The 24,815-nt window shown below is 41.5% G+C and overlaps 1 protein-coding gene across 1 annotated transcript; it reads left to right on the plus strand.

Annotated features, from left to right (window-relative positions):
• Positions 1–6,494: 6,494 nt before the first annotated feature.
• On the plus strand, positions 6,495–24,485 carry LOC127375275 (serine protease inhibitor Kazal-type 2-like). Its single transcript, XM_051421297.1, has 4 exons — positions 6,495–6,627; positions 7,018–7,106; positions 9,249–9,358; positions 24,310–24,485. Exons 1-4 carry the CDS (start codon positions 6,525–6,527, stop codon positions 24,359–24,361), a joined length of 354 nt encoding a protein of 117 aa, XP_051277257.1. The 5' UTR covers positions 6,495–6,524; the 3' UTR covers positions 24,362–24,485.
• Positions 24,486–24,815: the final 330 nt, after the last annotated feature.

Below are 24,815 nucleotides of genomic sequence, written 5' to 3' on the forward strand. Positions count from 1 at the left end.
CCCTCTCTGGAGAATGACATTCAATTCAACTGCTAGCGTTTAACTTTTATGCTGCCACTGGTATGCCACAGTTGTTTTACTGGCATGGTACAGCATACCACTTATAAATGGCATAGTGGTGATTCTTACTGTCATATGCCAGTGCTGACTCTGATTTAAATGAAAATTGATGTTTTATGTTCCAAATGTCCCTAACCTCCCCGAAAAATGTTTATTATATTGTCATATATTTATATTAATTAAATTTGTAATTTTTTTCACAAAAACGCACAGCTATAAGCGAAAATCTAGCAAATATTACGAATTAAATTGTTTAAATAAAATGCAATATAGGGAAGCAACAATAAAATCAAACCGCTGTAAAAATGACACTACTCTAATCTTAGAGGTACACTTTTGTACAGTGTAGTACAGATTAGTTTGAGGACATGGCACCTCTCCAGTTACCAGTCCATACTGCATACTCTGGTCTTTTGTGGACCTGAGCCGACTACCCTCCACTTCCCAGAGATAAGTCCCTACAAACTGAGATGCTGCCAGCCCTCTGTCCACTGGCACCACCTACTGCTGATCCACCTTTCACAACACATATGAAATGTAATAGGAAGGAAAATCAAACTACAGTGATTCAGTAAGTTTATTGTAAAGAATGCTATATTTAATCCTGTAAACAAAACTGTAAACAGCAGCTCACTGGTCAACAAATACACACATAATAAATAAAAGTTAATTTAAAAAAATTTAAAATAATAAAAACACTGTTAATCACAAACCTGAAAACACATTTAAAAGCTATAAACTACATATGAAATTGGTAATTGGTAACAAATTGAGGGAGACCACATAGTCTGAGAATTGTAAACTCAATTAAATTAAGTAAATGCAAATAAACAATACGATTTCAATTAAACTTTATTTGTATAATATCTCTCTCTGTCTCTCTCTCTCTCTCTCTCTCTCTCTCTCTCTCTCTCTCTCTCAATTCAATTAAATTTTTCAATTCAAATGGCTTTATTGGCATGACGTAACACTGTACATATTGCCAAAGCAAGCGTTTGCAATTAAAAACAATAATAATAACAATAAAGGAAAACAATATTTACAATAAATTAATAATAATCAATAATCTATACTGTTGGTAATACTGTAACTATGATTGACTCAATCACAATCACAGTCACAATCAATCAATCTCAGTCAATTAGTAATTAATTACAATCAATTAAAACAGTAGTAAAGTAACAGACTACAGTTAAAACAAGTAGTCTGTTGTCAATATAACAGTAATAACAAATTATTAAATATAATATATATAATATTAAAATATATTAAAATTAAAATGTGTGTGTGTGTGTGTGTGTATTAAAAAACAACAGCAACAAAAACAACTACAACTAAAACAATCAATTATTATATACATTTATCTGAGTTTCCACTGGTCGTCCTCAGTTCGTGGCATGAGGAGACATATTTTGCTGCAATAATTTTACTTTTTGGCATTTCTCCCAGTAAATAGGGGAGTTTCTGTGTGTCTGATAATAATTCGAATTCGGGGTATATTTGGGAAATGTTTGCGAATTGTTTTTCTCTTAAAGTTTTGAATTTAGGGCATGAGATTAGAAAGTGCAGCTCTGTCTCTACCTATCCTCTGTCACACTGGGAGCAGAGTCTCTCCTCTTCTGGTAGCCAGTTCTGTCTGTGGCGACCCGTTTCTATGGCCAGGCTGTGTTCACTCAGTCTGTACATTGTCAGCATTTTTCTTAATTTAGGACATTATTTATGTGATCAGGTAATTTGCCAGTTTGAATTCTCTTTTTAGGGTCAGATAACATTGTAATTTACTTTGTGTTTTGGTCGTTGCTTTCCAGTATTCAATATATTTTTCTTTTTGCTTGTTGATAATTTGGTTTGGTCTGATTGAGTTGGTGTTGCTGTCCTGAGGCTGTTGGGGACATGTTACTGCAGAGAGCCTCAGGACCAACTGGCTGAGGGGACTCTTCTCTGGTTTCAGCTCCTGGTATGTTAGGGCTTTGTGATGGTATGTCTGGGGGTTAACTGATTTTAAATAAAATTTAATTGATCTTTTCTGTATTTTTAGTAGGAGGGGGTATTGGCCGAGTTCTGCTCTGCACAGATTATTTGGTGTTTTTCTCTGCACCTGCAGATGCTCTTACAGAACTCGGTGTGGAAAGATTCTATGATTGTTTTGTCCCATTTGTCAAATTCATTATTTAGTTTTGGTCCCCAAATTTCGCTGCCATATAGAATCATTGGTTCTAGTACAAATTGGAAAATTTTAAGCCAGATTTTGATTGGAATATAGATTTTAATGTTTCTCTTTACTGCATAGAAAGCTCTCCTTGCTTTGTCCCTCAGATCTTTCACAGCCATGTTGAGGTTTCCTGTGTATGTAATGTTGAGGCCAAGATAAGTGTAGTTTTTTGTATGTTGTATTTTAGTGGTATCTTATTCTTTGCTGTGTTTACTGTCAGGGCCCAGATCTGACAAAATCTCTGCAGGAGATTAAGGTGCTGCTGCAAACCTTCTTTAGTAGGTGAAAGCAATACTAAGTCATCTGCATATAGCAGACCTCTGATCTCTGTGTCGTTCAGGGTGAGGCCAGGTGCCTTGGAACGCTTTAGTTGGTTCGCTAATTCATTGATATATAGATTGAAGAGAACTGGCTTGAGATTGCATCCCTGCCTCACTCCCCGGCCCTGGGAGAAGAACGCTGTTTGTTTGTTTCCAATCTTTACGGCACATTCACTTTTTGTATACATGTTCTTAATCAGATCATATGTTTTTCCTCCAATGCCACTTTCAAGTAGTCTATAGAAAAGGCCCTCGTGCCAGATGGAATCAAAGGCTTTTTTGAAGTCAACGAAACAGGCATATACCTTTCTTTTCTTAATTTTTAATTCTTGATCAATTCAATTCAATTCAATTTTATTTGTATAGCGCCAATTCATAACAGAAGATATCTCAGGACACTTTTCAAATAGAGCAGGTCTAGACCGAACTCTTTAAAACATTAATTACAGAGACCCAACAGTACCACCATGAGCAAGCACTTGGCGACAAGGGCAAGGAAAAACTGCCTGTTAAAAGGCAGAAACCTAGGACAGATCCTCTGGCTCTAAGTGGGTGGTCGTCTGTCTCGACCAGTTGGGGTGAGAGAGAGAGAGAGAGGCAGAGAGAGAGAGAGCGAGAGACAGACAGACAGGTGCACAGCAACAACAGTATTGGCAATGGCAATCTAGCAGGACCATGGCAGGAGGCTCCTTCAGGATCGACAAGAACCTGCGAGACGAGAAAGCACAAGAACTCCGGGGAAGAAGTGAAGTTAGTAACATGCATTAATGGGACATGAATGAGTGCAGAAAGAGAGAGGAAGGGAGGAGCTCAGTGCATCATGGGAAATCCCTGATAGTCTAGGCCTATAGCAGCATAACTAAGGGATGGTTCAGGACTCACCTGATCCAGCCCTAACTATAAGCTTTATCAAAGAGGAATGTCTTAAGCCTACTCTTGAATGTGGTGAGGGTGTCTGCCTCCCGAACCACAAATGGAAGCTGGTTCCACAGGAGAGGAGCTTGGTAGCTGAAGGCTCTGGCTCCTGTTCTACTTTTAGAGACTATAGGAACCACAAGTAGCCCAGCATTCAGAGAACATAGTGTTCTAGAGGGGTAATAGGGTACTATGAGCTCTTTAAGATATGAAGGGGCCTGACCATGAAGAGCTTTATAGGTGAGGAGGAGGATTTTAAATTCTATTCTACATTTTACAGGGAGCCAATGCAGAGAAGCTAGTACAGGAGAGATGTGATCTCTTTTTCTAGTTCCTGTCAGTACTCGTGCTGCAGCGTTCTGAATTAATTGGAGCGTTTTAATGGACTTATTGGGGCAACCTGATAATAAAGAGTTGCAGTAATCCAGCCTTGAAGTAACAAATGCATGGATTAGTTTTTCTGCATCTGTCTGTGATAGGATGTGTCTAATTTTTCTAATATTACGTAAATGAAAGAAGGCAGTCCTAGAGGTCTGCTTTATGTGGGAGTTAAATGACAAATGACAAAAAAGATAACTCCAAGATTCCTGACAGTGGTGCTAGAGGCCAAGTTAATGCCATCTAGAGTAACTATATCTTTAGACAGTGAGTCTCTAAGGTTTTTGGGGCCAAGAACAAGAATTTCGTTTTTTTCTGAGTTTAACATCAGAAAATTGCAGGTCATCCAGGATTTTATGTCCTTAAGACATGTTTGTAATTTAGATAATTGATTAATTTCATTGGGCTTGATTGATAGATATAACTGCGTATCATCTGCATAACAGTGAAAGTTAATGGAGTGATTCCTAATAATGTTGCCTAAAGGGAGCATATATAAAGTAAATAGTATTGGTCCAAGTACAGAACCTTGTGGAACTCCATGACTAACTGTAGTATTTATTGAAGATTCATCGTTAACATGTACAAACTGCGAGCGATCTGATAAATATGACTTAAACCAGCTTAGTGCGGTTCCTTTAATGCCAATTTGATGCTCAAGTCTCTGTAAAAGAATATTATGGTCAATGGTGTCAAATGCAGCACTAAGATCTAATAATACAAGTACAGAGACACCTTCCTCTCCCTCTTCCATTCCCAGGCCCAACTATTCGTCTTCCTTGTTCAGACATTATTCTTTCTTTCTTTCTCTCCTCATCTGTGTTGTTCTGTATCCGCATAAAATAACTTCCACACCTGGCTATGTCTCTGATTGAGATTGGAATTAGCTGTGGTTGATCTATTTTACCCAAATTACAATAAATCAGCTATTTCTCAATGTTTCATTGATATGTTCATTAAGAAGTGCTTATCAGCTGTTTCAATATATATTTTGAACTTCTTTTGTTGCAGAAGTAGAGGCTTTATGCAATATTGAAGGTTTTGATCATAAGGTCTTTATTTCTGACATGTTGTGTGTAAGCATTTGTAAATAATACAAAAAACATCCATAGTTTTGGTATTGGGTGAGCTTGAACGAAAAGAAAAACGTAGCATTGTAGAAATGGGTTAATTGACTGCATATTCTGTGGAAACAACATGAATTGTGTTAATTGTATGGTATGAACAGACAGATGGCTAACTGTGTTTAGAGTTTTGAAAATGTGACTACAGATTGGACAAAAAGATGTTAGCGGTTGTAAAAAAATGTAACATGAACATGACTAAACTCAACAAACCTGACAAGACACAACATACAGAGACAAGTCCATTGTCGGAAGCAATTAAAAGGTTGTTATTAACTTTAATCAGTGCTGTCTCTGTGCTGTGATGAACTCTAAATCCTGACTGAAAATCCTCAAATAAGCTGTTGCTAGTCACACAACTGTTTGGCGGCTACTTTGGCGGAGGTTAGAAATAGGTCTATAGTTAGCTAAAACCCCTGGGTCAAGAGTGAGCTTTTTAAGAAGGGGTTTAATTACAGCTACTTTAAAGGCATGTGGTACATATCCTGACAATAAAGAAAGATTGATCATATCAAGTAAAGAAGTGCCAACTAAGGGTAAGACTTCTTTAAGCAGCCTAGTTGGGATGGGGTCTAACAGACAGGTTGATGTAGATGTAGAGATTTGAAGTTAGTTGATGCAGCTCGATGAAAGACAGTCTCAATATATATCTGAATTTACATTTGTAAATTCTTCATCACCATCCACAAGACCACAGGAACATATAGAGGAGTTAAACCCATTCCCCGTACCAACACACATTCACCAGTATCTCTATCTTGAGAAAAGACAAGCACAGAAGCTAGAATAAATTAATTCTTTGCTCCTGTGTCTCATAGAATTTTTACAGGCACTTTAACATCGCTAACAGTGAGAGACACACACCCATCAGTCACGATAACTTCGAAAACCAGAATATTTCTCAGTTTCTGGTTCAACTGCCAACTTGCCTCTGACAACTGGAATTTTCTTAACTGAGAGCAACTGGTTTAACATGATTGTCACCTGTGCGATTTACCCTGCTTTTCAGTGCAGGGCACTCTGCTTTCCAATGTCCTCACTCATGGCAGTAATTGCAGACTTTACCAAAACCACCTGAACGTGGACCATGATTTATCTTTGAAGATTCAGACCAAGAAAATTTAGCAGAATGACCATTAGCTTTAGCATTAGCATTATCTAAAAAAACGTTTGTTCCAGATTTTCCTTTATGCGCCAACACATATTCATCTGCCAGAATAGCAGCTTCAGAGGCAGTTTCTAGGTCCCATGTTGATTGTAAGGGGTTAAGTGCTATAACTCTACAGTACAGTTCTCTCTCAGTCTAGACCATTGACAGTATGTAGGTCCAAACATCAGCCTGGCCACTATATTCCTCCCTGCAGCTGTAACTGGATATTTGTTTTTCCAGGCTGTTATTCTTTTGGTCCAGTTATGTAATCTTGTGGCCCAGATGATCTGGTATCACCTGGCCAGTCAGCCAATCAGAGGACAGCTACTGCCAGCTTGACGTGTTGTGTATAAAAGGAGAACATAATGTGTGAAACAAACACCTGTTGGCCACAGAAACCTGTACACACACTGGAAGTCATGAAGCTGACTGTGTTGCTCTGTTCTGTCCTGCTGCTCTCTGTCTCTGGTGAGTTCATTAACAGCATAAAGTAATAATCTTAACAAGTCATTTATTCTCACTCCCTTAAATCAAAAATAGTCAGCTGAAAATGTAGAAATCTTTCACTTGTTCCTAGTGTAATTTTATTATAATACAGGATGTTCTAATAATGAGACACAGCATAACAAAACAAGACAGAATAAAGCGGAACACTGCAAATGGCTGTTTGAGGGTTTACACTTGGTTTTAAGGTTAAGGTCAGAATTAGGTTAGTGTAAGACTACGATAAGGGTTGGGGTTAGATATTTGATGGTGTAATGGTTAGGGTCCAGGGAATCTTTTAGTGTAAGTAAGTATAGAAGTGCAAACGTGTGTGTGTGTGTGTGTGTGTGTGTGTGTGTGTTTGTGTGTGTTTAGTCACTTCCCTGGAGGATGAGACTGCAGCTCCAGACAGTGATGAGATGTCTGGAGTACCAGACCAAGAGGCTCTGGCTGAACCCAGAGAAGTGAGTGATCTGATTCTGTGATTTTATTTTAAGTATGGTTAAGTGAGGTTTACTGATTGAAAAAAAATAAAAAGGGTGTTTTGCTGAGTTTACTGTAAACTGGTATCACGGCTGCAGAATTTTACAGTGTTATGTCTTTAATTTAGCAATTTAAAAACTCATCTTTAACTGTTGCGTATTACAACTTACAATGTTTTTGCCTCATCCAAAAATAAATTTAGTCCGGTATTGTGGATTAGAAAACAAAGAATAGTTTAACATTTTAGAAAATATGCTTATTTGCTTCCTTTCAGAGTGGACTGGGAGGATTTGCTTGGAGTGTCCTATAAAACTCATGAACTCATTAAACATTTCAGTCAGACATCACAACTTTCCAAGTGCTGGTGTCCCACCGCATGCAGCTACTTTTTATCTTTTTGCCCCCTGCCCCTCAGATAGTCCACCACTGACTTGAACAAAAGGATGTTAAAGTTATTGATATTTTGAAAAATATCTGGCATTTTTCAAGTAACTAAAACTACTGCAGTCTAATACAACAGTCCTGCATAAATCCTCCCTTTACGAACGTTATAATGCTCACTTAGGTGTTGATTTAAATTAAGTCTATAATTACTTTTGAGGCTGTGGGAATTAGAGCTCTTAACTTCCCACCACCTCATCCACCTGTCAATTAGATATCATCCCCACCAGATTTCTGAACAGGCTTTTTCTGACTGCAAGTGTGATGAATCACTTTATTACATGGAGCATGGAGAGAAGACCCCAGCATAGATGTTCCAGACTTCCTATTTACAGTATCGCTGTAAATCGCATGTGAAGGTTTTAGGTATTCAACACAAATGGTCCTGTGATCTGACTGTGTGACTATGAACAGATTCTTACCAGACGTCCTGCTACCATAAAAATCACTAACCCCCCTTAACAAACTGAAAACATTTAATACCCCATCTAAAACATGTATCTCCCACATTATTATTTGGCTTTTTCTTAACCAATGGGTTTTTTGCTGTAATCTATTAAATTATTTTATCCTGTTTTCATCTTAAGTCCTAGAGCTCATTGCTTTTCTTTTTCTTTTTACTGTAAGCACTTTCTTACTTTGTTTTTGAAAGTTGTTATATAAATAAAGTTATTATTATTTTATCTTGCTCTGTAAAGCACTTTGTAACTGTTTTGAAAAGTGCTAATCATTGTTGTTATCGTCGTCGTCATCATCTTCTTCTATTAGTGTAGTTGTGGCTACTGTTGTTGCTGTGCACCTGTCTCTCTGTCTGTCTGTCTCTCTCTCTCTATCTATCTCTCTCTCTCTCTCTCTCTCTCTCTCTCTCTCACCCCAACTGGTCGAGGCAGACGACCACCCACCTAGAGCCGAAGGGTCTGTCCTCAGTTTCTGCCTCTTAAAAGGCAGTTTTTCCTTGCCCCCGTTGCCAAGTTCTTGCTCATGGTGGTACTGTTGGGTCTCTGTAAATAATGTTATAAAGAGTTCGGTCTAGACCTGCTCTATTTGAAAAGTGTCTTGAGATAACTTCTGTTATGAATTGGCGCTATAAAAATAAAATTGAATTGAATTAAATTAAATTAAATAAAGTTATTATTATCATTACTGTTATACAGTTTCAACAAATTCCTAATATTATGACCTACATAAAAGAAGGCTTTATTGCATGACTGTATTAGACTGAATTGGTTTTAGCCCTACCAAATAAGTTGGCAACTGACTCTAGAGTATGTATTTTGTTGTCAGCTCTCTCAATCCAAAGTGGATCTTGATGTCAATGAGAATTTCTGAATAAACAAACTAACTACTACAAGTTGGCTCAACTCCTGCAATACTTTGTTTATGGGTAGCTCCAAAATGTCTATAAATCAGTCACAGCTCATACTGAATACAACTCCCAGGGTTTGAACTGGAACAAAAAAGAGAGCTCTAAACTCTCTGCATTGGCTGCTAGTCAGTTAGAGGATGTAAACTGTAGAAATGTTTGCCTCTGAATCTGACAACAGCAATTTTGAGCACAACACAAAATGCCTGTTAAACAAGTACAAGAAGTACAGTTTTTTCACAATATAATAATTAAAATCGAACTGTAAAGCTAACCGAAATGCCTGAAATCATGAGACTGTCTGTCTGTCTGTGTCCAGCTGGACTGTGAGAAGTATGAAGGAGGAACCTGCACCAAGCAGTATGATCCAGTATGTGGCAGTGATGGAATAACCTATGGCACCGAGTGTGTTCTCTGCCAGCAGAACAGGCATGTAACATGCACACACAAACACATGCAAGTGTGGTTATTATTGTAGCAATATTATTTGCAAATGTTTGTGGAGTGCTGTGAAACTGTAACTCAATCTGAAAGTGTGTGCTCAGATTTGTGAATGTGTACAAGAATTATGGAAATATATTGACAACAATATAGATTCAAGAGAGTGCAAAACAAATTCTAAGCACTTTTGTGTTCACTAGAGTTTACTGTGGCTCAGGGGGTAGAGGTGGTCGTCCACTAATCAGAAGGTTGGCGGTTTGATCCCCGGTTCCTCCTGCAGCATGTCAATGTGTCCTAGAGCCAGATACTGAACCCCAGATGGCTCTTGATGCTGTGTGTTGGTGTATAAATGTGAATTTGTTTCCCTTGTGATGGCCTTTGCCATCCATGTATGAATGGGTGTGAAAGGGGGAGGGTGGCATGTAGTGTTTATAAGTGGTTGGAAGACTAGAAAGGCGCTATATAAGTACAGTCCATTTACCATTTAGTCAGCATTTCACAGTACACAGGCATAGATTCTGTAAAAGAGAGTGAAGCAGAGATGCACAGCAACAATAGTAAAAAATAACATAAATTAATTGAAATATGACTAATAATAGCAGTGGCCCTCAAACAGGCCCCTGGCAGCAGTTGCAACCATGATCCATGGGAACCTGTGAGACTAGAGAAGTGAAGTTACGACCCGGAGCAGAAACTCCAGATAGTAACAAGTTAGTAACATGCATTAATGGGAAATGAATGGTCATAGCAGTCTAGGCCTATAGTAGCATAACTATGTAATGGTTCAGGAGTTACCTGAGACAGCCCTAACTACACTGATTAGCCCTAACATTATGATCACTTGGGCACCCAGACTAGTCTGTGGCTATGCAGCCCCATATGCAACAAACTGCCAAGTACTGGGTTCTGACACCTTTCTATCAGAACCAGCATGAACTTTTTCAGCAATTTGAGTTACAGAAGTGTAGGTATTGTATTGTATCACTTTATTAATCCTACAACGGGGAAATTCCCATGTCACAGCAGCAATTATGTGAAATAAATAAATACATATATAAAAAACTATGATAAAGTGGTAAAGCTATGGTATGGTGGTAATTTGAAAAAACAGAAACTACAACATTGATCAGGTGTTGTAGAGTCTGACAGCAGCAGGGATGAAAGACCTGTGGAACCTCTCCTTCTTACACCGTGGGGTAACAGTCTGCTGCTGAAGGAGCTACTCATGGACCCCACAGTGTCATGTAGGGGGGTGAGAGGTGTTGTCCATGATGGATGTCAACTTCACTAACATCCTCCTTTCACCCACTTCCTCAATGGAGTCCAGAGGACAGTCCAGGACAGAGCTTGCTCTCCTGATCAGTCTGTCCCTGTCCGTACTGCCCCCTCTCCAGCAGACCACAGCATAGAAGATGGCTGAAGCAACCACAGAGTCATAAAAAGTCTTAAGGAGAGCCCTGCTTACTCCGAAGGACCTCAGTCTCCTCAGCAGGTGGAGGCGAATCTGGCCCTACTTGTAGAGAGCATGGGTGTTGTCACTCCAGTCCAGTCCAGGTTTTTATTGAGGTGAACACCCAGGAATTTATAATTATCTACCACCTCAATGTCCAATCCCTGGATGTTCACCGGGGTGAAGTGGGATGTTTTCCTCCTGAAGTTAACGATCATCTCCTTCGTCTTGCTCGTGTTTAGCTGAAGCTGGTTGAGCTCACACCAGCTGACAAAGTCACTGATAACAGTCCTGTATTCCAGTTCGTTCCCCTCAGAAACACATCCAACAATGGCTGTGTCATCTGAGAACTTCTGGATATGGCAGAGTGTGGAATTGTGGGTAAAGTCCGAGGTGTAAAGGGTGAAGAGGAAGGGAGAGAGCACCGTACCGAGGGGCACCTGTGTTGCAGAGCACAATGTCAGACACACAGTGTTGGAGCCTCACATACTGTGGTCTGTTGTTGACATAATCTATTGTCCATGCAGCTAGTTGTTGGTCCACTCCCACACTTTCCATCTTCACTCTGAGCAGTGACGGCTGGATAGTGTTGAAAGCACTGGAGAAGTAAAAAAACATGACCCTCACCGTGCTCCCGCTGTCCTCCAGGTGTAGCAGGGATCTGTGTAGCAGGTAGATTACTTACTGCAGCAAAACTGCGGGGGGTCCAGCTGTGTGCCCACCAGGGATCACAGGTGTCTCAGGATGATCCTCTCCATGGTCTTCATCAGGTGAGAGATCAAGGCAACAGGTCTGAAGTGGTTAGGCTCCTTGGGGCGCGGTGTCTTCGGTAACGGGACCACACAGGAGGTCTTCCACAGGGCTGGGACTTTCTCCAGACTCAGGCTCAGATTGAACAAGCGCATGACCACACCACAGAGCTGGTCTGCACAATCTTTAAGCAGTCTTGGGCTGATGCCATCCGGGCCCGGGGCCTTCCTTGCCTCGATCTTCTTAGGTTGACACTTCACCTGATCAACTGTTATGGAGAGGGGGGTGGAGGATGACTTGGTTGGGGGTATGGTGGGTGGTGAAAGTCTCAGGAGGAGTGAGAGGGGGGTGGTGAACTGGTGAGGGGGGGTGGACTGGTGGAGGTCAGGTGTTGAAGATGGCAGGCTGAGTAGTGGAGGGGCAGGGGGAGCTTGCCAGGGAAGTTGTGAAGTGGGAGCAGGGTGGGTGAGGGAGGGAGAGGAGGCAGAATCAAATCTGTTAAAAAACATATTAACTTCATCTGCCCAGTCCTTATCCCCGCTTGTTTGGTTTCTTCCCAATCCTTTTCCATGGCCTGAGATGTTCTGCAGCCCTCTCCAGACATCCCTGGCATTGTTCTGTTCCAGCCGCTTCTCCAGTTTCTTCCTGTCGCTGTCCTTTCCCTTCCTGATCTTTTGCCGGAGTTCCTTCTGGACTCTGCGCAGCTCCTCTTTGTCCCCTGATCTAAAGACCCTCTTCTTCTCATTCAGCAGGGCCTTAATCTCGGAGTTCACCGAGGGTTTGTTGTTGGGAAAACACCGTACCAACTAGGAGGGCACAGTGTTCTCCACACAGAAATTAATATAGTCCATAATGCAGTGGGTCATACTGTCAATGTAATTTCCATGGGGGATGCAGAGTGCCTCCCAGTCCGTTGTCTCGAAGCAGTCTCTGAGCCAAGCACTGGTCTCCTCAGACCACTCCTTCACAGGCCTCTTCTCAGGTGGTTGTTTATTCACCACAGGGGTGTAGTCTGTGATCAGATGGACAAGGTTGTGATCTGAGTGACCACCGTACTGGGTGAAGGTGGGGAGAGCAGAGGACAGGGAAACATGGTTGAAGTCACCGGAGATGAGGAGGAGGGATTGGGGGTGCTAGTTTTGAAGCTGGGAGACGACAGTGTGGATCTGATCTGTAGCTGCAGCAGCGACAGCCGAGGGAGGGATGTACACAGTTACAGCAATAACATGTGAAAACTCTCTCGGAAGGTAGTACGGCCGCATGCTAACCGCTAACAGCTCCAAGTCTCTGGTGCAGAGTTGCTCCTTAACACTGATGTGTGCCTGGTGGCACCATCTTTCATTCACAAACCCAGCGATTCCTCCTCCTTTCTTTTTACCGCTCTCCGTTGCTTTCCTGTCCGCCCGTACAACTTGAAATCCATCCAGGGTGATGTGTGAGTCAGGAGAAAGTTCACTCAGCAATGTATCTGTGTAGCACATGAAGCTGCATTCCTGATACTCCCTCTGCAGCCGGGTTAGCACCGTTAGTTCTTCTATCTTGTTGGGGAGAGATGTTATGTTCACCATGATGACAGAGGGTAAACATGGTTTATATCGTCTTTTCCGCTGTCTGCACTTTACTCCCGCTCTGCATCCTCTCCTCCTTCGCTGTATCTCCCCGGGGATCTCCAGCCGCTCTGCGCAGCGAAGGGGTGTGTGGCACAGGGCTAACAGCTGATCCTGGGTGTAAACAAAGGAGCCATGGTTGAGTGGGTCTCCCGACGGCGCACCAAAAGATTCAAAAAACAAGTGTGCATCCATAGCTTCACACTTGCTTAAAGTTTGTCATTTGTCGATGTGAGCAACAAAAAGTACACTAAAGCACTATATATTAAAAAAAGTACTTTTCAGTAACTTTGTCGTGCGTCGGTGTCGGGCCCTGCTGTATCAAGGTCCAAAAATCACCCAGTGTGGGCAAGCGAAGTGAGCGAGAGAGTGGCGTGAGGGAGATGAGCGAAGAGAGAGAGAGAGAGAGAGAGAGAGAGAGAGAGAGAGAGTAACGCTGTGCCAGGAGTTTTATGACTTTTGCGACTCGCCATGAAAAAGGAAGTTGTCATAACTTCAGCATACATGTACCGATCTCAACAAAACTTCACGTCTGATAAAAGTCCCGCCCCGAACACATCTATATGACAATATTCAGATATACTCATAGCGCCACCTAGTGGCAACAAGAAATATCATGTTTTATACTTTCATGTTCTACTCCTAGCAGGTTAGATCAGATCAGATTAAGTCAGATCCAGCTGAAATTTGGTCAGAAAATGCAAACCATAATGTTGATGATATGAGATAAATGTGGTGAGTTGTCTGCAGCATGGCGTCAAACGTGGACGCACATGAATTTGCTATAACTTGAGTGTACATCGTCCATTCGGCACCAAACTTCAAGTGTCTGATAAGATTCCCGCCCTGAACACACTGATAATATTCAGTAAAAGTGGTAGCGCCACCTTGTGGTGGACTTTGTTACACTTTTATGTATTTCTTCTAGCAGATTAACCACATCCAGCTGAAATTTGGTCAGAAGATGATTAGACTGTTGACAATGACATCTTATTAACCTTATGAATTTTTATTGAACCGTGTTGCCATAGCGATCGAGCGAGCATCAACTTGTTGTTTTAACATTTGATCTATTTTGCGGGGGCTAAACAGGCTCAACAATTCATGAAACTTGGTACACACATCCCAGCATTTTACATTTCATCTGGGTCTTTGATGTGGGTGCCTCAAAATGGCTCGATAGCGCCCCCTACAAACTTTCAAAGTAACAGCCCTAGTGTCCTGTTACGCGGACATGTACAACAATTGGTACGCATGTGTATGCAAGTTGTCATCACTTCAGTGTACATGATCTAATCACAGTGAAACTTCACATTTGATAATGTGATGTGATAATATTGAGTAATAATGAGAGCGCGACCTAGTGGTGAAAAGAAGTGTCATTTTTTATACTTCCATGTTCTACTCCTAGGAGGATGATCAGATCCAACTGAAATTCAGCTCCAAACTTCACTTGTCTGATAAGAGTCCCGCCCTGAACACATCTGAAGTGGTGAAAGGAAATGTAATTTTTATACTTTTATTTATAACTTCCAGCAGATTGACCAGATCCAGCTGAAATTCTGTCAGCAGTCCCTTAGGATGAAGACGATGATATCTTGTGAAGTATTTTCGTGGAACCACGTTGCCATCAGCTTTTGTGTTAACATTTGAACACTTTTTGGGGGGCTAAACATGCCTGAAAACTCATGAAACTTTGCACAAAATTCAGTCATGGCGAATGCTAACATATTGTTTTGGTCCCGTAGGTTGGCGTCCCAAAATCAGCCCCCAAGACACGTACGAAAATTGGTACGCCTATGTATCATGATGGGACAAGCAAAAAAGCCTCTTGGGCCCATTACCCAGACAAAACACGAAGTTGGCCATTTTTAATTTGGGGGTCATTTTCTGTGATTTTTCTCGTTGTATTTGAACGAACTCCTTCTAGGGAATTTATCGGATCAACTTCATAATTGGTCAGTGTACAGTGTACAGTCCAATCTCCACTAAACTTCACATATTCTATAACAGTCCCACCCTGATCATGTCCTCATAACTTCAGTGTGCATGGTCCAATCTCAATGAAACTTCACGTTTGATGAAAGTCCCTCCCTGAACACGTCTACATGACAATATTCAGATATAGTGATAGTGCCACCTACTGGAAACAGGAAGTAAGCACTGCGTGGCGATTTTGATCTGATTTACGTGAAGTTTTCAAGTTGTGGTCCGCACGTGTTACGCCAACACGTTATGCGGCCGCAGCACACCCCGAGTTGCGTGGTGTTGTGGAAATTTCTCTGCTGCTGGTGAAGAATGAAATAGAGAACTTCTGCCGGCCGACAAGTTTATTTTCTTTGCAAAGAAAAGGTCAATCAACACACGAGCGGTCAAAGATGAAGAAAGACCCCGAACATGGGGAGATCTAAACATTTATACCTGAGGACCACCTCTTTCACACACCTTTGTCTGCTGTAGGGGTCTGGCCCTCCAGGAAGTGCTTCCACACCCCTCTGCCCACTGCAGACATTGGGGCAGACCCCCTACTGGTGTGTTTTACATATGAGGTGTCCTGCAGGATCTTGCATTCAGGGGTAAGGCCAAGTCCAGACATCACAATCTACAAAACATAAAAGGACCTGGCATCTTGTGTTAGGAAGGGGGAGGTTGTGCATCTCCAGTGGCTGAAACAAAGAAACTGAATCTACCATTACAATTCCCCCTTTTGATTATTCATTAATCACTAGCAGGAAAAAAAACAAAACAAAACAAAAGAATAAGAATAAAATAAAGTATATAGTCACAACTTAATTATCCGACACATCAATTCACACAGATTTTAAAATGTATCATCATGGCAGTTGTTTAGAAGAGGAAGGAACAAAAGAAAGAAAAGAACAAAAGCAAAAACATTAACATTATTTACAAAATGTCATCATCAGAGTCATAATCTGAGCTGGGGTAATGATGGGGATCAGAAATGTGAAATAAGGCTGGATTTTGATTGCCATTGTTAAATAGGTGAAGGTTGCATTTTGTCCTGCTGTCAGAGTGAAGGTCTTGGCAGGTTTGTAGGTGTAGGCCTCTGTCAGCATCGTCCAATATAATAGGATCAGGATCAGGTGGTGCATGGTGTAGTCTATTGGTAAAGGTTTGCGTTGTTAATCCTGACATCTAGTTGGTGGTTGTTGAAGTTATGGAGTTATTCCTCGTGTCGTCCTCTCCTTGCACTTGTTCGTCCTCGCGTTGTCCGTCTCCACGTTGTCTGTCCTTGCGTCGTTCAGGTTGACAGCTGAATTCCTCTGTTGGTTCAGGGACCTTCCTGCAGTGGTTGGCGTGTACCCACGTTGCTCTCTCAGCTATCTTCACAGCAGTATGTGTTGTCAGGAGCACCTGGAATGGACCTCACCACCGTTTGGAGTGCCAGTGCTTACTTCTGAAGTCCTTCATCACCACATCACCGTAATGTGGAAGCTGGTAGTGGAAGGGCTGATTTCCCCTGCTGAGAGATTTGAGAGAGAGTGGAAGATACATTTTTGCAGTATTGTAACATGTCATCGTCACATAGGCCAGTGGAGGGGAGTGGTCTGGTTACAGGCTCCACTCCTAGAGATGGAGGTCTGCCAAAAAGAATTTCAAAGGGGCTCATGTTCACTCTGGATCTTTTTCTCATTCTTATGTGCATCAAAACAATCGGCAGGGCCTTTGTCCATGGCAGCCCCGTTTCCTCACAGCACTTTGCTAGTTTTGATTTCAGAGTGCCATTTTCTCGTTCAACTGCACCTCCACTGGCAGGGTGATATGCACAATGTCGTCTGAGGTCAATGGCAAGAAAATCACTGATTTGGGTTATTGCAGAATTGAAAAAGTGTGCGCCATTATCACTGCTCAGTTTAGTTGGTATTCCCCATCTGGGAATGATTTCTGTTAACAGAGCTTTTGCTACCACTTAGCTGCTTTGGTGTCTTGCTGGGAATGCTTCAACCCATTTTGACCACATGTCAACCATCACCAAGCAGTATTTCTTCCCTTCTGCTGGCGAAAGTTCTATGAAATCCATCATCAAATGTTCGAATGGTCTATCTGGTGGTGGGTGTGCGGCGTGTGTGATTGTTTTGGTTTTACCTGCGTTATGTGTTGCACAAACCATACACGATTGACAAAACTTCTGCGCATGAACTGAAAAACCTTTGGTGAACCAGTGTTGAGTTATGGCATCCAACATTTTGACACATGGTCCAATCCATGTGTCAATTTTGCAAAGTGAGGAAAGAAATGTTTGGGCAGGCAGGGTTTGTTATCGGGTCCCCGCCACACTGCTTCTTTCTGTGTGGCACTGCAGCGTCTCCACAACGTCTTTTCTTGTGGTGTGGCAAAGGACTGCATCGCTGTAAGAGAACTTGGAATAGAGACCGGAGTTGAGACAAACAAAGGATCAAGGATTGTGGGTTGGAGTGCAGTTCTTTTTGCAGCAGTATCAGCTCTTGCGTTCCCTAGAGAGACAGAATCTGAGTTGTTAGTATGGGCAAGGCATTTACAAACAGCAATTGAGGTTGGGAGCAAAATGGCATCTAGAAGAGCTGCAACCTTGTCATGATGAAGAATGGGTTTCCCGTCAGATTTTAAGAATTGTCTGTACCAAAATCATGTACAACACCAAAAGCATATCTAGAGTCGGTGTAGATAGTTACAGTCTTGTTGCTTGCCAGCTTACATGCCTCTGTCAATGCTGTGAGTTCTGCTGCTTGTGCAGAATAGTGAGAGGGGAGTGAACCTGAGACAAGAGTTTTATGATTAGTGACAACAGCAAATCCAACTCTGTTGCGACCAGTTTGTGGGTCGCGGGAAGTGGATCAATCTACAAAAACAACCAAATCAGGGTTAGTTAATGGAGTTTCTTGTAGATCCGGTCTTGGTGAGCAGACCTGTTGGAGGACAGCAACACAGTTATGTTCTTGTCCATCGTCAGGTGTGGGAAAAAGAGTGGCAGGGTTTAAAACATTGCATCTTTTTACAGTGATGTTAGGCATTTCTAAAAGCACAGTGTTGTATCTTAGCCATCGTGCTGTGGAGAGATGAGAAGTTTTTTGTTCAAGTAAAATCATGGACACAGCATGTGGAACCAGGAGAGTTACATCAGAATAGCTCACAATGTCTCTGGAGGCCATGATTGCCTTTTCAGCAGCGGCCACAGCTCTGAGACATCTTGGGAGGCCTGCAGCCACGGGATCTAGTCTTGAGGAAAAATAAGCTACAGGGCATAGTTTATTTCCGTGATCCTGCAACAACACAGAAATCATGTATCCATTTTTCTCATCTACCGTTTGGGTGAAAGGTTTGGTAGGATCAGGTAGACCCAAAGTTGGGGTAGTCTGTAAGGCAAGTTTTAGTTCAGTGAAAGACTGTTCTGCTTCAAGAGTCCATGTGATCTTATCTTGTGATTGTAGACCTTTGCCATGAATGAGGGAGGAGAGTGGAGCTTCAAGAATGGCATAGTTTGAAATGAATTGTCTACAATAAGAGCACATACCAAGAAATGACATCATCTGTTTTTTTGTGATGGGTTGTGGAAGATTCTGAATTGCAGAAGTGATGACGTGACCGGCTTCACATTGCTCTTTGGTTGGACTGCAGATCATGAGGTCATCAACGTACTGTAACAAAGCAGAGCCTGGGGAGAGAACAAGGGATTCAAGGCTTTGCCTGAGAGCCTCATTGTAAATAGTGGGACATTCACAGTAACCTTGGCATAGGCGAGTGAATGTGTAGCCTCGCCCATTGAAGTTGAAAGCAAACCAGAATTGACTTTTTGGATGAACTGGAACGCTGAAGAAAGCATTAGAAAGATCCACCACTGAAAAGAATTTTGCATTAGATGGAACCTGAGACAAGATGGTATAAGGATTTGGAGCATTTGGTGTTCTGGGTTGGACTGCTGCGTTTACTGCTTGCAGATCCTGAACAAAACACCATTCCGTTGGTTGATCCTTATCTCTGATTTTCTTGACAGGAAACAAAGGTGTGCGCACTGGAGAATCATCACAGGGAATAATTACTCCTGCTGCTTTCAGACTCAAAGACTGGTGTTATACCATTGATGGCTTCTTGTTTAAGTGGATATTGAGTCTTGCAAGGTCTAAAGTCTGATTTTGGAGTAATGACAACGGGTTCACAGTCTTTGATGAGGCCAACATCATACTTACTAACAGCCCACAGTGTCTTAAGGACCTCCTGTAGGGCTGTAATAGCTGTTGCTTGTTCTTCGGACAAAAAGAGAAAAAAAACATTTTTTTTTTAGAAGTGCTTTTAGGTACCAGCTGGATTGTTCTTTGAGTGTGCACAAAAGATGGTAAACTCTTAGAGTAACACTGCAGTGTTGGTGAAAAAAAAATAGATCGATCAGATGTTTCTTGCCAATCGGCTGCGCGCTGACATGATTTTATAAAAGGTCCCAAATCTTCCCAATTATCTGATGTGTGTTTTGCAAGTGTGATGTGTGGGACTGAATGGTCTATGGTGTACACATCACATTGAGCTGGTGTGAGAGAGACTGATATAGCGCACTTATGTTGTGTCCAATAAATGTGTGTCAGTGTGAGTTTATCGAATCTCTCTCTCAACCAACCTTCCTCATATGGCTCATCAGGTCCTGGTGACACATGAGAGGTACAATGCAGATCCTCTGGTGTCATGAAATCTATTGTAGCTGTTAAAACTGTTTTTCTAGCTTAAGTAACAAGCTCAGAGGCAGTTGATGGTTGCAATTTCCATAGATATGCATATTGTAGTTCTGGGATGTGGTGAACAAAAGAGTGTGAAAAATTTGGCTCCAGATCAGATAGTCTGTGAACTTTGACACCTTCTGGGTTTGAGATCAGACAAAGGCCTAATTTGCACATCAAGTCCCTGCCCATCAGGTTAATGGGACAGACTTTTGAGAGCAAGAATGCATGTTTGAAGCTTATATCTGGCCCATCCGCACATTTGAGTGGGACAGTAATGTTCTCTCTAATTGTTTGACCTGATGAACCAACAGAGTACACATAATCTCCACTCATTTTTGGTTTTGTAGTGAGTTCTAAAGCTTTTATCACAGAATGTGTGGCTCCTGAGTCAACTAAGAATGCAACATTTTGTTCTGCAATGGTCAATGTATGTTGTGGAAACCTCTTGAAATGATCAGATGTGTACTGAACATATGTTAGAGCAATTGTATATCTGTTGTCTGAATTCTCTATAGATTGTGTATTAATCTGCTCAGTATGTGTGTGTGAGTGTGGTGCAGTACCTTCTCTCGATCTCACAAGTTGGTTTGGCTTGTCAGCAGGAGTCCATCCCTCTCCGACAACCCTTTCCCATTTTCAGTCCGACTTGTCCACCGGGGTCGATGAGGTATTTTTGGGACACTCGCGTTTCCAATGTCCATGTTGACCACACAGGAAACAAACATTCTTTGGAATTTTATCTTTCCAGTGCCTGTGTTGGTTATCTTTTCCTCTATGTGTATGATCTGGTTGTCCATGTTCTCGGATTGTGTTATACATGGTTATTGCTGCCATGTGAAGCTCTTTCTGTGTTGTCTCTTCTTTTTTTTTTTTTTTTTTTTTTTTTGAGAATATTTGGTCATGGGCATTTATGGCGTGTTTGCAAAGTTTGGACAGGCGTGCATCATTACATCCAATGCAGGAACTTTTAACAGCTGAGGCAATGTCTGGTTTTAGTCCGCGTAACAAACAGTTACAAAGATGAATTTTCCACACATCTGGAATATTGTTTAATCCAGGTATGTAGGTGTTGAATACCTCTGATGTTGTTGGGTTGGGCAGATGTTGTGAGGCTGCTGTGATGTCAGCAGAAGTCCATGGGCGGAAAATCAACGTTGCACCTTCTGGTCCAGATATTTCAACCATGGGCATGTTGAAGGTTGCATCTTGATTTGGATGACACAGTCTATGTGCTATTGGAGAAGGGGGGTTGGTTGTAGGGTTCTGTGGTGGAACGGACACATCAGGGGCACAGTGAGCTGCTCCTGAACTTGTTTTTTGTTGTGGCATGGCGGAGTCTGCTTCCCTTCTTTTGCTGGGTGTCACTGTGTTGTATGGTGGTGGAGCTGAAGGATGAATAGGTGGGTTGCCGTCAAGGTCTGGATCCAGCTTCAAAACCGCCAACTGTGGAAACAAAGAAGAAGTCTGCAAGTCTGGTATTCTTTGTGTGTGAAATTTGCTTTTCATTGGTTTCAACTTTTTCACATGGAAAAGGGAGTTGTTTCAGCATTCTTTTCCTATCTCGTGTCTCTGCTTCCCCTTTCCACATCTGAAAACATTCTTTTTGACCTTCCATATTTTCTAATTTTCTTACAGAAACCTTATTTTTCCTTCTCATTTTTTGTTCTTTTCCCTTCAGTTTTTCTTCTAATATCGATATGTTTTTAAAATAAAATAAAAAAAATAAAAACAAAACTGAGGGATCCCCCTATTGGGAATCCAAACTCAGCTGTCCAGACATTTAAATATTTTAAACTTTTATCCCCATATTTCCTTCTCATAACATCCACAATCGCCCCCTCCGGAGGTCCAACCTCCAGAGCTTTTACTCCCCATTCCAAATGGAGGTCGTGCACAACTATTACAATACAGACGTCTCTGTAAAGGGTCACTTCGTTTAAGGAACAAGTGATAAAGACCTGGTCACTTCGTTTAAGGAACAAGTAACAAAGACCTGGTTACTTCGTTTAAGGAACAAGCAACAAAGACCTGTTTAAGGCAACAAAGACCTGATCACTTTGTCTGTGCTACAAGTGAAAAAAAGCAAATCACTTCGTTTATGGTTACAAGTGATTTAAAAACCTGATTGCTTCGTTTAAGGAACAAGCAACAAAGACCTGGCTACTTCGTTTAAGGCTACAAGCAACAAAAAGCAGATCGATTGTGGATATGTGAGAAACGGAAATATTTAGCCAATTTTAAACCCAAAATTTAAAGAAAAGAAATTTAAATGTCAATATTTCAGTGCTCACCAGATGAATTTCGTCGAATTGCGTTTGTGGAAATCCCAGCGGCGACGATCTGGGACATTTGCGATCAGTCCTCCCTTCTCAGAAGAGGATTTTGAGGTTGGAGGCTGAAAAGTTTTTCTTCCAGGATGGCCTGTCACTGTCCGCGTCCCGTCCCAGACGATCGCTCGAGGGATCCCACTTCTGACACCAAATTGTTGTGGAAATTTCTCTGCTGCTGGTGAAGAATGAAATAGAGAACTTCTGCCGGCCGACAAGTTTATTTTCTTTGCAAAGAAAAGGTCAATCAACACACGAGCGGTCAAAGATGAAGAAAGACCCCGAACATGGGGAGATCTAAACATTTATACCTGAGGACCACCTCTTTCACACACCTTTGTCTGCTGTAGGGGTCTGGCCCTCCAGGAAGTGCTTCTACACCCCTCTGCCCACTGCAGACATTGGGGCAGGCCCCCTACTGGTGTGTTTTACATATGAGGTGTCCTGCAGGATCTTGCATTCAGGTGTAAGGCCAAGTCCAGACATCACAATCTACAAAACATAAAAGGACCTGGCATCTTGTGTTAGGAAGGGGGAGGTTGGGCATCTCCAGTGGCTGAAACAAAGAAACTGAATCTACCATTACAGTGGAGTGCAAGGGCCCGTTAATCGCTGCTTGCAGCTTTAATAAGGAGTTGTAATTGTAATCCAGCCTAGAAGTAACAAACGCATGGAAAAGTTTTTCTGAATCTTTTTGTGACAGCATATGTCTGTTTTTGCAATGTTACGTAGGTGAATAAAGGCAGGATAAAGGACGTTTTTTTTTATGTGGAAGATAAAGGACCTATCCTGATCAAAGATATCTCCAAGATTCCTTAATGCCATCTAGAGTAGCTAAATCTTTAGATAGTGTGTTTCGAAGGCAGTTGAGGCCAAATACAGGAACTTCAATTTTGCCATCCAGGTTTTTATGTCCTCAAGGCATGTTTGTAATTAAGCTTACTGATTGTATTCATTCAGTTTGATCGATGGATATAATTGGGTATCATCTGTGTAACAGTGAAAGTACGTGGAATGTTTCCTAGTAATATTGCCTAAAGGAAGAATATATAAGGTGAATGGAAGCACAGAACCTTGTGGAACCCTGTAACTAACTTGTGTGCATGGAAGATTCATTGTTAACATGTACAAAGTGAGGTTGATCTGATAAATAGAACTTAAACCTTATCTTATTCCACAATGCAGGATAATAATGTCTGTTTTTTAAAGATTGTGTGTTTATTTAATTATTTATATAAAGATTATTATCATTATTATTATAATGTAGTGACAAAAATTTACTCAATAGAAAAAAAAATTTAATCACACACATCCCCTATGTTAGTGAAGTTTTATTTAAACAGAAATAAATAATAAATAAATTAAATACAGATTGCATCCTAACACAGTGTAGTGAAAGACCAAAAGCTCTAAATAAAGTGTAACTCAAATTCACACTTTTATTTTTCCCTTTTGTGCCAACTTGCATCATCACACTATAAGACTCAAAGGACTATGTGGGGTACACATGGTGTAAAAGTGGTGTGGAAAGTGGATTAAGCACACTTTATTTGTCCGCATGATTTATACATCTGACCCCAGGAGCGTAGCAGAAGCCGCAGAAGAAGGCGGCTGTGGCTCAGATGTAGAGTGGGTCCATCCCTGGCTCCTCTCTCTGCATGTCGAAGTGTCCTTGAGCAAGACACTGAACCTCAAATTTCTCCCAATGCTGTGCAGTGTGTATGAATGATTAGCTCTGGTGAGCAGTTGGCACCTTGGATGGCAGCCACTGCCATCAGTGTATGAATGTGTGTGAATGGGGTGAGTGTGGAATGTAGTGTACAGCGCATTGAGTGGTCGAAAGACTAGAAAGGCACTATATAAGTACAGTCCATTTATCATTTACATTAAAAAAGGCAGCCAAGTGAAAGGTGGAACTGAAGAATTGTCTGTTTTTGTTCAGCTCTTGTTGCTAAATACTCAGACTTTTCAGTCATTAGTATGGATTCTCCACGAACATTTGCAAATAATAACACAACCATAAGCATTGCCATATGCACACAAATACATAAGCCAAACCACAGTGCTGTAATGCCATGTATTATTTTTTTCCCTACAGACAACAAAAGAAGAATGTGAAAGTGGAAAGAGAAGGGCAATGCCCTCCCTAAGACACACACACACACACACACACACACACACACACACACACACACACACACACACACACACTTCTTCACACTTCTTCCTTCCCTGTAACTTGCCTTCCCAATAAAGTTACATACCGCAAGCTGATCTCTGTGTGTGACATCAAATATCTAGGTTATGTTGTGTTATGTTGTTCTTTACTGCAAATTTCCCTATTTTCCCCCCTCTTTTTAGAATGACTAGACATGCTGTTTGTTTTTTTCTGTAGTCAGGACAAAAGCCCAGTTCACAGGGATTCAGACAAAATGTTCTGTGCAACTCAACTTGTCAAATCTCCAATGCCTGGTTTTAGAATATAAGGGATGTCCCCTGTTTCAACAGCCGGCTTATTTTGCGAAAAAAACATCTGGTCAAGTCAGTTACAGACTGTAAGCTGGTCGAAATGTTAATTTTAAACAGAGTAAATAGAGAATCACG

Source organism: Dicentrarchus labrax, unplaced genomic scaffold (genome assembly GCF_905237075.1).
Source record: "Dicentrarchus labrax unplaced genomic scaffold, dlabrax2021, whole genome shotgun sequence".
Taxonomy (NCBI): Eukaryota; Metazoa; Chordata; class Actinopteri; family Moronidae; genus Dicentrarchus; species Dicentrarchus labrax.